Raw genomic sequence first — 13,413 nt, 5'->3', positions numbered from 1 at the left:
TTATAATTCTGAACCTAACTTATCTTCTCCAGGTGATTTTCCATTTCTTGTTTCTTTCAGGATGATTTCTATTTCTTCTTTAGTAATTTCATTTTCATTAAATGTTTGACAGTTATCTTTTTTTAAATGATTTATCTGTCCACAATTCTGTATAGAAATTCTTCTAATTTCAATTCAGTGTTTAATTTTTTGTTTTCTTTAGTATCTATATTTAAGTGTTTCAAAATCTTATATACATTGGGTCTTCTTTTATATAAATCATGTTCTAATTAGAAACAAATTTGTTCCATGATTCTCTAAGTCTTTTCCTGATTTCTCATTTAGCTATGGCTCTCATTCTTTTATATTCTATTTCATCTTCTAATCTTTTACTGCTTAACCATTTATGATATGCTTCTTTTTTCATTTTGATTATTTTTTGATTGTATCATCCCGTATCTTCAATTTTTTCCATTTATTGAATTTTTTAGTCTTATCTAAGCTTTCATTTGCTGCTGCATTTAGTATTGTTTTTATATTAAGCCATTCTATTTCTATTTCTTCATTTTGTTTTATTTTATCTAAATATTGGCTAATTCTTAATTCTAAGTTCATATATATATATATATATATATATATATATATATATATATATATATATATATATATATATATATATAGCCTATAGCAGGTGCTTAAGGGTCAAAGCTATATAACTGATAGGAGACCTCCACATAGTCTTTAAATGAATGCAGAGAACTGACTACTAGGGCTTCTGACCTAAGGTCCAATCCTCACTTTCTCCTGATGCACCCTGTTAGGTATCTACCTGGATATTGAACGGATGAGGATGGGCTGGCAATTTGGGATTTAGCCAACCAAATTGTATTCTTATTCGCTTAAACCAAAATTTCAAACGATGGTACAACATGACAGAATTTCATACCAGCTGGGGTGTTGCCCGGTTAAACAAGGCCCCCATTGTATTTGCCAGGGAACTAGGGCAAACAGCGAAAAGTCAGCTACTGGAACAAATCCTAAATCTCACATCAACTCAACATCACCAGAGTTCAAGATCAGTACGACCAACATAAGAAGCCTGAATGGCAAAAAAAAAAAACGGAGCTAGCTGAGGAATTGGATAAGTACCAAATCGACATTACAGGGGTGACTGAAACAAAAAAAAGGCGAAAACTGGTGAGATCTTTCTGAGCAATAAATACAAAATGATATATTCAGGCAATGACGATCAAGGAAAAGAAGGGGTAGCCATAGTATTCAACACTAAATATGAGGCTAATCTTCTTGATGGCAGTCAGTGTCAAGTAGAGTGATGTGGGCAAATATCAGAATGGGCAACTGGACAATGAGACTTCCCACAGAAGGTTCTACTAAGGTAGAAGTGGAGGAATTTTTTGAGGCTTTAGAGAAAGCAACTGACACAATGAAAAAGGAAAAGTTGGTATTTGTTGGGGATCTAAATAGCAGAGTAGGAAATGATTGTCAGACATGTGAAAATATTTTGGGAAAATTTGGAGAAAAGAGCAAAGCTAATACTAACACAATGTTCCAACATAAAAATGTGCACAAATTCACATGGAGAGAAGAGGCAAGGAATAAGAAAAGCTTCATTAACTATGTTATTGTTGATAATGATGTTTTCTCCTTGGTGCAGGACACCAGTGTACAAAGGATGTGAAACTGGAAGTGATCACCATTTAGTCTTGAACAGGATAAAATTCCTGATCAAGACTAAATGAACAACTTAGTTGATCATCTTTGTTTCAAAGCAAAATCTACAGCCTACATCTACATATTAAATTCCTCACAGAAAATAGCTTTCCTGAATGTCTGCTTCTTCTACTCACACGTGGAGCCCTGCAGTATATCATAAACCTACCTTGACAGGCTAATATGTACAACAGGAATGAATCAGCACATTCTCAAAAAAAACTGGCATCATCAGAACACTACTCCACGAAGCATGACATCTGTGCCAACTCTAAAGCCTTCAAACTAGAACTTGACACCATTCAAAAAGTAAACATGTTTGAAGAATTTCACAACCCTACACTATGGGAATCTCAGAAACAATTGCAAGGCTCCTCAAAATTATATAAGCTGGTGCCTATTTTCTCTCTTGTGAACAAACTTCCTCCATACTGCTCTAAACCAAGAATAGTAACTCAATTAGATATTTATTAGGTTCTCTGTGACTGTCTTGTCTCATAATTAATAATTAGGACAATCAGGATGTTCTACTGAGAAGAGACTTCAGGAACCCTCAAAAGCTTAAAAGTCTGATCTAGCTCAGAACAGAGTCAACACAGGGATAATAGAATCATCTTGGTCGAAGACCTGTCATGTTTCTTATATGAGATGAATGTATTCTTTATGGCAGTCAATCATAAATCATAACTGCTGAAAGGGCACAATCCTTTGGTTTGAAAGACTGGGTTCGATTCCTGTCCAAGAAGGAGATACCTGCACATCAGCACATAATTATGAAAATTTCCTTGTGTCATGTGATAATATGTATTCTTTATCTGGTCTCATTTGATTAAAGGTGAGTTAGCCGGTCTTATGGGGAGATAGAGGGAGTTTTCTTTGATTTAATATCTTATTATATCACACTAAATATAGTCTAACTGGCGCAGTCGTAAAACAAATAAATTTGTTAGACTATAGAGCATGAGAAATAAGTATAGTAGAGGCAGGTAAATAACGGCAGTCGACCATTCATCATAATTAAGTAAATAGAACACAAAGATAAAGCAGGGTAGTAGAAGAAAATAGAATACAGAACATAGCATAACAAAATGATGCAGTCATAATTATTACAAAAGGAGCAATCCACTACGTTATAACAATGTAATCTGTAGAATATATTAATAAGTTATCCTGAAAGGCCAGAATACCATTTATCAACATATCTGACAGAATGCTGTTTGTTAAAGTCTGAAAACTCCGTTCAAAATTACATGCACCCGATAACATAAGAGTTAAGTGAAATTTTTGCAACTGTGAAGAAAATGCAAAATAATATCAGTGTTCTTTTTTTTAAAGAGATATCTCGTGGTAACCAGAATGGACAACAAGTTTAGAAAACAACTTAGCACCATTTAAAGTAGCCAGCAATTTTTCTATGCTATTCAAAGAAATATTAATACGTCTTATGATCTTATTAATTGTCTTCAAATCAAGCACAAACTACATATCGCCATTTGGTTTTTCCAATAGAAGGAAAGGACTATTACACAATGACTGTGTAGGTTCAATTAAAACTACTATTAAATACTGCTGCAAAAGTTTGAGTTTTTCTGTATATTTTATATATTAATGGTGTTTAGTATTACTCGATAAAAACTGGGTTATCATCATCATCAAATTCCTGACATGTACCCTCAAGGGGTGTTGTTAGATCCTGAATGGAGAACTTTACAAGCAAATTCTTTATTCAGGATTTAACACACTAAATATTACTAATTAAGGAGATACCTGCACATCAGCACATAATTATGAAAATTTCCTTGTGTCATGTGATAATATGTATTCTATATGTGTTATATACTGAAGTTTATTCCTGTATAACTGAATTCAGAAGCAGAGAATTTTGTGTTAAAATAGTGAGAATTGTGTAAAGGAATTGTCATATTATTTGTAAATCCCATTAAGCTATCTGTTACATTACAAAATTTCCAAACAGATAATAAGTAGTAATCCAAAATAATCATATGTAATCTTTATGAGTCGAGCGTAGCGCCAGAGGCTGTACCTATGGAAAGTGACGTCAGAACGACTACCTGGAATACGGTAACCTAACAGATTTGGGAGAGTGTGGGATCACCCAAGGGGTAAGAACTGTGAGTTCATGCAGTAAAACACACATCGAATAGAGGGCGCATGAAAGGGTGAATAAAGTAGCTGTCTCTAGAGCCTCAAAAAATTCCTCCACTTCTACCTTTGTAGAGCCTTCTGTGGGACCATAGGCACAAATAAGTCTCATTGTCCAGTTGCCCATTCTGATATTTGCCCACATCACTGTACTTGAGAGTACCTGCCATTCAAGAAGATTAGCCTTGTATTTAGTGTTGAATACTATGGCTACCAATTCTTTTCCTTGATTGTCATTGCCTGAATATAACATTTTGTATTTATTGCTCAGAAAGATCTCACCGGTTTTTGTCTTTTTTGTTTCAGTCACCCCTATTATGTCGATCTGGTACTTATCTAATTCCTCAGCTAGCTCCATTTCTTTGCCATTCAGGCTTCTTATGTTGATAGTACTGATCTTTAACTCTGGTGATGTAGAGTTGGGGGTGTGCTTTCAGATTTGTTCCAGTAGCTGACGTTTCGCTGTTCATCCTAGTTCCCTGGCAAAAACAACGGGGGGCCTTGTTTAACCGGGCGACGCCCCAGCCAGCATGAAATTTTGTCACGTTGTACCATCATTTTGTATATTGGTTTAAGCCAATAAGAATACAATTTGGTTGGCTAAATCCCAAATTGCCAGCCCATCCTCGTTCGTTCAGTATCCTGGTAGATACCCAACAGGGTGCACCACGAGAAGGTGCAGACTGGACATTAGGTCAGAAGCCCTGGTCGGTTCTCACATTACCTTAAAGGCTATGTGGAAGTTAGGTCTCCTCTCAGTTATACAGCTTTGACCCTTAAGCAACCTAAACTGGGTTATTTGTATCTATATTCACAGAATGTTCATAAACTTAGTGCCTGTATCCTTTTACAAATTTCCACTTAAATTATCTAAAATCTACCTCTTTTTAGCAAGGTTTCACAAGGAGATTCGATTTTGTCAACTTCACTAGAGGTAGCAAGTTTTAATGAACATACCTCCTGAAGATCTGAATCAAACTGTAATAAAATAAATAACAGTAATAGGTTTTGTGAGAGAGAAGCCTTGTAATGAGACTTACACTATTCATTCCCTGACTTTAAATTCAATATCATGCCTTAAGGAATCCTTAATCAAAAGAAATAGGTCCCATGTAATTAGTGAAACGTGCTCCTCTGTCAAATAAAGCTTTTTACAGAATTCCTGTTATTAACACATTTATATAAATCAATGGTTCTGTTTCCGGGAAAATTGAACTTGTCAAGAATTCAGACTGAGTATTAGCTAAATCATGTCTCAACTAGATATCCATAACATCTAGCTAAATCTCACTTTGTTTGCAAGGCATTAAAGGACAAATCCTTATGATCAAATGTCTGCTTAGAAGGCTTCTTAAAATTAGGAGGACTGAGCACAAAAACAGTTTGTCACACTAAGAGAAACAACAACAATTTGGTATGATAATGGGACTAGTTTAAACAATTCCAACAGACAACACAAAGGCTAAAGTCCTAATTAGGCACATTTATTCAGGAAAAAAAAAAAAAAAAAAAAAAACCAGAGAGAAAGCAGGTATTAATTAGGTCTTAAGATGACTGTCTCCCAAATTTTTGGTATATTTATACAGCCATATTTGTTGAGGTTTGGAGTATGTTTCAAGGCTTCTGTTGAATTCAAGAACAATCTCTCTGACTTATATAAAACGACTTCTGTCTAGCACTTTTTTTTTCCCCAATTGCTCATGTGTGGAGGAGTATCTAAGGCTAGACCAGACTTGCCATAACACAGTGCAGAATGTATTTTTTATCTTCACTAAGGTCCACAGTAAACTTGATCACATGAACAGAGTATTTCATAGACTCCTCGATGTGATAAAGAAGAGTCCTTGGGTGAATGGAAGAGAGCTGCCAATTTGACATAAGATTTAAATACATTGCATAGTTGATGTTTATTAAACACTCAAGATATCTTTTCATATGTGTCTTGAATGTATGGAATATGACGTTTTTCAATAAAGCAGACAAAGGGAATGCAACTGTAGTGATGAATTCAACAGAATATGAAATGGACACACTTCTATAAGATTAGTATACTTCTATAAGATACCAAATTATAGACTGGGATCCCACCAACTCACAAATGAATAAAATTGGTAAATTATTGAAAAAAGTCACTTCCTGGCCTAAAGAAACAGTTAACAAACTCAAGCCCCTCCATGTTAAAACAACCAGAATATATGGAGCACCCAAAATTCACAAACAAGGTACATACACTCCTATGCCCTATTGTGGATAGCATAAACAGTCCCACATACAAACTTGCTAAACATTCAGCTAAACTACTAACCATTCTCAGAATCAATTCTCCCTTCTTTGTTAAAAATTCTGTCCATCTATGATGCATTTTAGCAAACCACACCTTAAAAAGTTCAGACATAATGGTGAGTTTTGATATCACTTCACTATTCACAAATGTACCATTAATTGAAACCCTTGATTTACTAAAGTCACACTTCCCCCCAGATATATTTGAACTATTTAAATTCACAGTACATGTAGGTAATTTTACATGGAAAGGGAAAATATACAAACAATTAGATGGGACAGCAAATGGGCCCCCCCCCCTAGCTAATTTCTATAGAGAACACTTGGAAAAGCTAGCTATCAATACAGCTACTCTCAAACGAGTGCTTTGACTACATTAAGTTGATGATGTATTTGCTATTTGGCCACATGGTCCAGGCACATTCTCAGTGCATTTAAATAGCCAACACCCAAAAATCCACTTTACAATGAAACTGGAAGCTGATGACTGTCTGCTTTTCCTGGATATATTAATGACACGTCTACCAGATGGTTCCCTATCCTTTTCGGTCTATAGAAAACCCACACATCCTAATTCACGCTCGCGTGTAGGCATTCAGAACCAAAATCCTACGGAATAGGTTGGTTACTCCTTATTCCTGGAGGTATCCTATGTCTTTAGGTGTGTGTTCACGAGGCTGGTTTGCCTGCTTGCAGATGGAAAAACCCTGAAGTCCACGCCCAAGACTGGCTAACTTGGTTATGGCTGAGAAAGATCCTTCAGCTCCTCATGTCAGCAGCAGCAGGAATCGAATGCAGGACATGCCTCTCCTAGGCATATAGTTGCAGAGCACGTAACCACTTGGCTAACAGCGCAGACCACCCACACATATAAGGAGATATTTTCACAAACAATCGCACCATCACCGATCTCAACAGTATGGCATCGTAAAAACACTAACCCACAGAGCTAGAGCGATTTGTTCCAATGACAATGCTCTCACTGCTGAACTCACTCACATCAGACCTTCTTAGCCAATGGCTATAATCCCTACAGGATAGAAAAAATACTAAATGCTTCCCAGAAATCCACCCCACCCCACCGTCTACCACAGAAGACTACAGCAAAACTGTCTAGAGTTATCTAGAGTGCTTAATAAACATCATCTATACACTGTATTTAAACCTCATGTCAAACTCTCATCTGTTCACCAAAGGTCAAAATCTTTATCACATCCAGAAGTCTATGAAATGCCCTGTTCCTGTGATCGAGTTTACTATGGACAGATAGGAAGAACCGTGTACATCCACCTCAGTGAACATAAAAAATACATCCTACACTGTTGTTATGGCAAGTCGGGTCTGGCAGACCATGCCTTAGATACCCGTGCACATAAGATCAATTGAAAAAAAAAAAAAAAAAAAAAACACTAATTTTACACAAGGATTACACCTTATGAGTTTATCCACAACTGTTTGTGGCAAAGGATAAGGGATAATAGGAAAAAGAATGAGGGGTGACAGTTTGTAGTTTAAAATGCTGTGACGATTATATTTTTGTAGCAGTATGGTTGTCTTTTCAGAATTAAAATAGGTATCAGATGAAAGATGAAATAACATTGCTATGATCTAAAGGGAAAGCTTTATTTATTTTATGGGGATTGAAGCCATAAGCTAAAAAATGATAACCTTAGCCAATTTTCATACTGAACTCTTAGAAACTAAAGTACCTCAGCACGTTAAAACTTAACCTCCACAATATAGTAAGCAATATTGATAGTGTTTGCTATTTGGCCTCAGCCAAGATACGTCAGATAATTTTTTTAATGCATTTTAACAGTACGAATCCAAAAATGAACTTCACGAGAGAAAAAAATAAATTGTTTATGCTTCTTAGGTAACTTATTCATACATCTTCATAATCTACATTTGTATACACTGGCAGATATTTATAAGAAAAATAACATCACACAGCACAACAATGATTTCCTTTCAATCACAAGGAAAAATGTGGTATTTGAATGACAGTTGAAAATCCTGGATTCAAATCCAGTCTAGCAGGTGAAGAAACTTGTAAAGGCTTTTCAACAGAACCTAAGCTGGTCTGGGATGGAGTCTGCATGATTTCTCTCCTCCCACCCACAAAAAAACACTCAGGCTTTTTATTCTATAAAACATAAAAAGGCAAAAGAACACATCCATACAAATAAAAGATTAACCACAAGAAAACTATTGATAGGAAGTTAGTAATAATGTTAATTTTTCATCCCTGGAGGGTACATATCAGGAATTCAATGAGGATTCCCTTTTGTGGACACAGGTATGTTGATATAACTTTTTTATATTGATATGATCCATTTAAATATTGAATAAGCAGAAATAATGTATAACTATGCCTCACATCTCATTTACTATCAAATCATCTACTTGGATATTCTACAATTCTAAGTTCTGTAACTTAAGTATAAACAATGCATCCTATAATAAAGCTTTAGTGAGATCAACAAAACTTGAAAGCATTGAGATAATTACCATATTCTCATCTCATATAACAAATCTATGGTTTGGAAACCCATGTTTGGTATAAACTCAGACTGATTATCACCAATTTTAATAAATAAATTTTCTAGGAAACTCAGTAGTGTGTAATTCTCACATTTAGTTGTTTCTCTTTTTTTATAATGAGAACTTATTTAAATCAGGTGGAGTAGTTTCACCTTCTATTGCATGTTATAAAATGCTCCAAATGGAAGCATTTTGAGACAATATTGCAGGCATTTAGTCTCTTGTGCTGGTGGTGTGGCATTAAGAAAATTCACAATTATATTTGAGGGAAGCAAATGAATTTCTCTATAAACATAGCTAACAACTTCACATTCCACTTATCTCAACTCAGACATACTTCTAGATCCAGTACTCAGATTTCAACAAAAACTGCATACCTCTAAGCTAATATGGTATATAACCATCATAAAAAGCTGTTGCTTTCACAGCTAACATATCGGAATTGGTTCAAAGCAGTTATTCTCACTAATTTACCAGTATATTATTCTTATACTCCAAGAAGTTTAGGGATTCACTGACGGAGGAGATCATCTTTAGTGAAAGCTTCCAACATGCATTGTCACTTTTCAATTCAAAACTGCATGATTCACTAAATGGAGTCATAATAAGCTCCTCATTTACAGACATTCTCAGATGCTATTACTGTCAAATATTCTTGCACTACTATTGATTGCCAGACTCAAAGCATGTATGAAATGGAAAAGAAACATTGGGCGAGTGTTTTAGAATGCTTGATTGTAATTATAAAATTCCTTGGTAGCCAAAATTTAGCTTTTCGTGGATCATCTGATAAATTATATGAAAGGAATAACGGCAATTTTTTAAAATTAGTCGAACTGTTTGCGAAGTTCTCCTCCCCTCAAGGTACACTTTCTTCACCCTTCAATATATATCCCCTCATGGTTGAAATCACCCATAATACAGCCCTACTTGTATTCATGAGATTGATCTGTCACAATTCAGTCCTTATCAGATGACCCAAAGGACTTTAGCAGTAGCCAAGCTGGATTCAAAACAGCTTTGAATCCAGTGCTATATTCTTACTCAAACTCCAATTAACCATATTATTATTATTATTATTTAACACCTTCAGGGAGTCCAAAGACTCATTGAGGGAGGGCACCTACTCTACAACTCTGTCTCCACCACTCAACCTCATCCATCAACCACATTATCTAGGCCAACGGCATCTACTGTCCACCACCACTAGCATTTTCACAGACAATCACAAACATCCTTGCCCATGGCAGGATTCGAATCCGCAGCCTTTTGGCTGGAGAGTGGACACGCTAACCACTCGGCCAACCAGGCTGCCACATCAGCGAACTCTCTTGCTCATAATATCTTTGTCCTCCTTGAATAAATACACTGTACCTGTCACATTCTGCAACAACATCCTTCAACCAAGTCTCACAATGCCAATACCGTTTTGTCCTCTTTACATTTATCAATACTTAGAACTCAACTTTATTCCTAATGCTCTGAGCATTAGTGACGATGCATGATAGCCATCCATCAGACTGACAAATATTCAACTTTCAAGTAAATTTTAAAACCTGACTAATTCAAATAAGCAGCTGAGATGATTTCTCAATGAAATTACCTATTCCATCACTCCAGTCATCGTTTTTTCTTGTCTGACAAAACTAGTTCCGCTATTCCTTGGGTTATCGCTATTACCAATAATTCATTCTCTCACTCTCTCTCATTATAATCAAAATTTGGTCTCCATTTTATGGCATACACATCCATGCTCTCATATAACTACCCTGACCTATTTTCCCTGACTATTTACACATTCTCTCTTTCACCAAACATTCGCTAAAAAACACTTAAATGCATATCTGGTAGGTACAAATCCTTTCAACCGTTCATTTGCAGAGTTCTCCATCTCAGTTCACTCAGGTCATATTTAGGCTACAAATGCACAACCTCGACTCCTGATTTTCACTTCATTTAACAATTCTTCCACTTTTTCTCTCATACAATACTAATCTCCTTTCAAAGTAATTTCAACCAGTACAATCATTTGATCTGCAGGGCTCTGTGACATCAGGAATCTTTGCACTATAAAAACACTTCGATTGTTAGTTATTCTATCACACTCCTAATCATGGAATTGGTGTAAAACCATATCCTTTGTCATCCCAATTCCCATTTGGTATTAGGAAGTACTCAATGTAGCATGTTCTATAACTATCTATAAAGAGGCTGTGATTTAAAATTAAACCAAGAGTTTGTTTTTTGAATTACTCTCACATTCACTCTCCTCAGTCAAATCCCTATCACTATCATGCACTTAACACATGCATTGCTCCAGCAAAGTGAACTCATTTGAACTTATACTCTAATTCAACACATCTACTTCTGTAATATGACTGATCACCACATATTTTTGATATTGTGGTACAATTATCTTCATTTTTCCACAAATTACTCACACTCCAATAAGTACATTTTTCACATATTACATTACATGAAATTAGTTGTCTACATATCTAACAGAGTAATTATACTAGCCAACAAGAAAATTGAAATGAGGACAACACAGGTGGATTTTATGTATTTTAGGCTGTAAAATTTTAAAATGGTACTTCTGAAATCATGTCAATGTTCTTTGCACAAGTGTGCAAAAACATAAACTTTACCAAGTACTGCTCTGTTATTATTTTTTTTTTTTTTAAAAAAGACTACTTAAAAAAATACACATTTTGTAAAATGATTAATATATATCTGGTCCCAATGGCAATCGCTCCTTCTGGGCCCCCTTGCCAAGGCCCACCCAGGTTGCCACCACTCTTACATCCAGACGCTACTGTATTCACTTCACCAAAAGCCAAGGCCAACTTACTTGCATCATCACTCTTGTCTTCCATATCCTGCACTACTAACAATGGCTCCCTTCATGTCTCCATTAGTCTTCCGACAAAAAGAAATCCAAAGAATCCTTAGCAACCTGAACACAAACAAGGCATCTGGTCCAGATGGTATACCACCTATTATATTAAAATATTGTGCACTAATACTAACACACATCCTGTATTGCCTCTTCAATCTATCCTATTCAACTAGCATTTACCGTGCTTGTCATGCACTACAGGTTTTCAGAAGGTTTTTAAGAAAAGGTTTAGGTGAGAATGAAGGAAGAGACTCTCCAGTGACATCCTGAGTCTCCGTTCTGATGTTGCTCCAAAGTTTTCAATAATGTCACAATGATTTATGAAATTCTTATATTATTAAAACCAAACTCTTGCTATAAGGTCACACAAATTTTACTAACATTAATTTTAAAAAGTATACCATTTAAGAGTATTTTTATGTCGTGCCATTTGCACATCATCATCACATGTAAAATCAACAACGGCATCAGCAGCTTGTCGATCAAAAGTGTTCTGCAGCTCTAACCTAAAATTATATAAAAAAATATTTATTGGAGGATGATGTAAAGAATAATTATATGAAAATTATGCTAAGGAAAAAAAAAAATAAAAAATCAAAGAACAGACAAAAATCACTAAAATAAAATGAACACATATTCACATTTCATGAAATAATTACTAGATATCATACATCATAGATGAGTTATTAAAACACGAAATGTTCGCTTAATACAAAGCTTTATTGTTAAATATTGTTATTTATAAATAAATATTATTATTTAACATATAAAAGGCAAGAATTTCATTTTAAAAAGATAAATGCATGCATAAGAATCACCGGTGCCATCAATATTACCGAGACCTACTATTTAATTGCACTGCATGATTTTTTACCAGGTACTGTACATATCTTATGGAAAATTAATACTAGTATCCAATTTTCCCACATTCAAACTGTGGGAAGTTTTTGGTATTGAGACCACATTGTAATATAAACAAGGGATTTATTAAAAATAAGCAATTAAAACCTGACAAGTTTTGTGTGGCGTAAGATTTACATCATCAGGGATAGAGGTACATAAAGGTTTTACATAACAAAAGCCTACTAACAATTAATTACACATATTAGATGTTTTTGATAACTTCACAACTGTTAAATATAACTGATAAACCAGAATACAAATGATAAATTCCTTACTGTATGCATGTTGGAACATTGCTAGTTGTTGCTATCATGTTCTGTGATATCACATGTGCCATATCCTAGGTCTGTGGCAGTTAAATTTTTGATGAAAGCAGACCATACTTGATGTAAAAATTAAGTCTTGATTTTATTGAATTGTGTAGAGATCCAATATAGACTCAACACCGAAAATGTCCTACAGAAATGCTTAATTATAGATACTTACATTACAAATATTCAAACTATTCCACATTTTCCCATCGGCTGCAAATATTAAGTTCTTTCAAAGCTAGTTCGTCCATTCTTAACTGTTTTGTGTGGAATGATACATGAACACGTATGAAGCTAAAATGCTGTCTGAATGCTAACATAGTCAAAAAGGACAGTTAAGGTCATGAATATGATTAAATACTTGTCAATGTTTCAAGAATCAAAGATGATCAAGTCTCAAACATGAAGGAGACTCACATATTATTAGGCAAAAGCGAAAAAGTTTGAAAACATGAACCATTACTTTGAGTGGTATCAAAGAAAATTTTGACTGATAGAGCAAAAGAAGCATGTAATGATGTTAGGAGAATTTAAAACTAAGAAATCTATGGTGGAATCATGGAATTAATGCAGTGCCGATAAAGAAGAAACAATAACGAA

At 34.9% G+C, this 13,413-nt stretch overlaps 1 protein-coding gene across 4 annotated transcripts in view; it reads right to left on the bottom strand.

Moving 5' to 3' along the window:
• Nucleotides 1–13,413, bottom strand: part of LOC150094624 (ATP-dependent RNA helicase DDX54) — a 350,258-nt gene that overhangs the window by 58,018 nt on the left and 278,827 nt on the right. For all 4 annotated transcript variants that reach the window (XM_090411066.1, XM_090411065.1, XM_090411067.1 and 1 more), the window contains exon 17: nt 12,001–12,105. In XM_090411066.1, the coding sequence (XP_090267192.1) occupies nt 12,001–12,105 (105 nt within the window). The remainder of the gene's footprint in view (nt 1–12,000; nt 12,106–13,413) is intronic.

The sequence above is a fragment of the Typopeltis vanoorti genome, chromosome 21 (assembly GCF_054136105.1).
Source record: "Typopeltis vanoorti isolate ZY-2024b chromosome 21, IOZ_Tvanoo_1.0, whole genome shotgun sequence".
Lineage (NCBI taxonomy): Eukaryota > Metazoa > Arthropoda > Arachnida > Uropygi > Thelyphonidae > Typopeltis > Typopeltis vanoorti.
The sequence above is the reverse complement of the archived record's forward strand: the minus strand, read 5'-3'. Positions and strand labels throughout refer to the sequence as shown.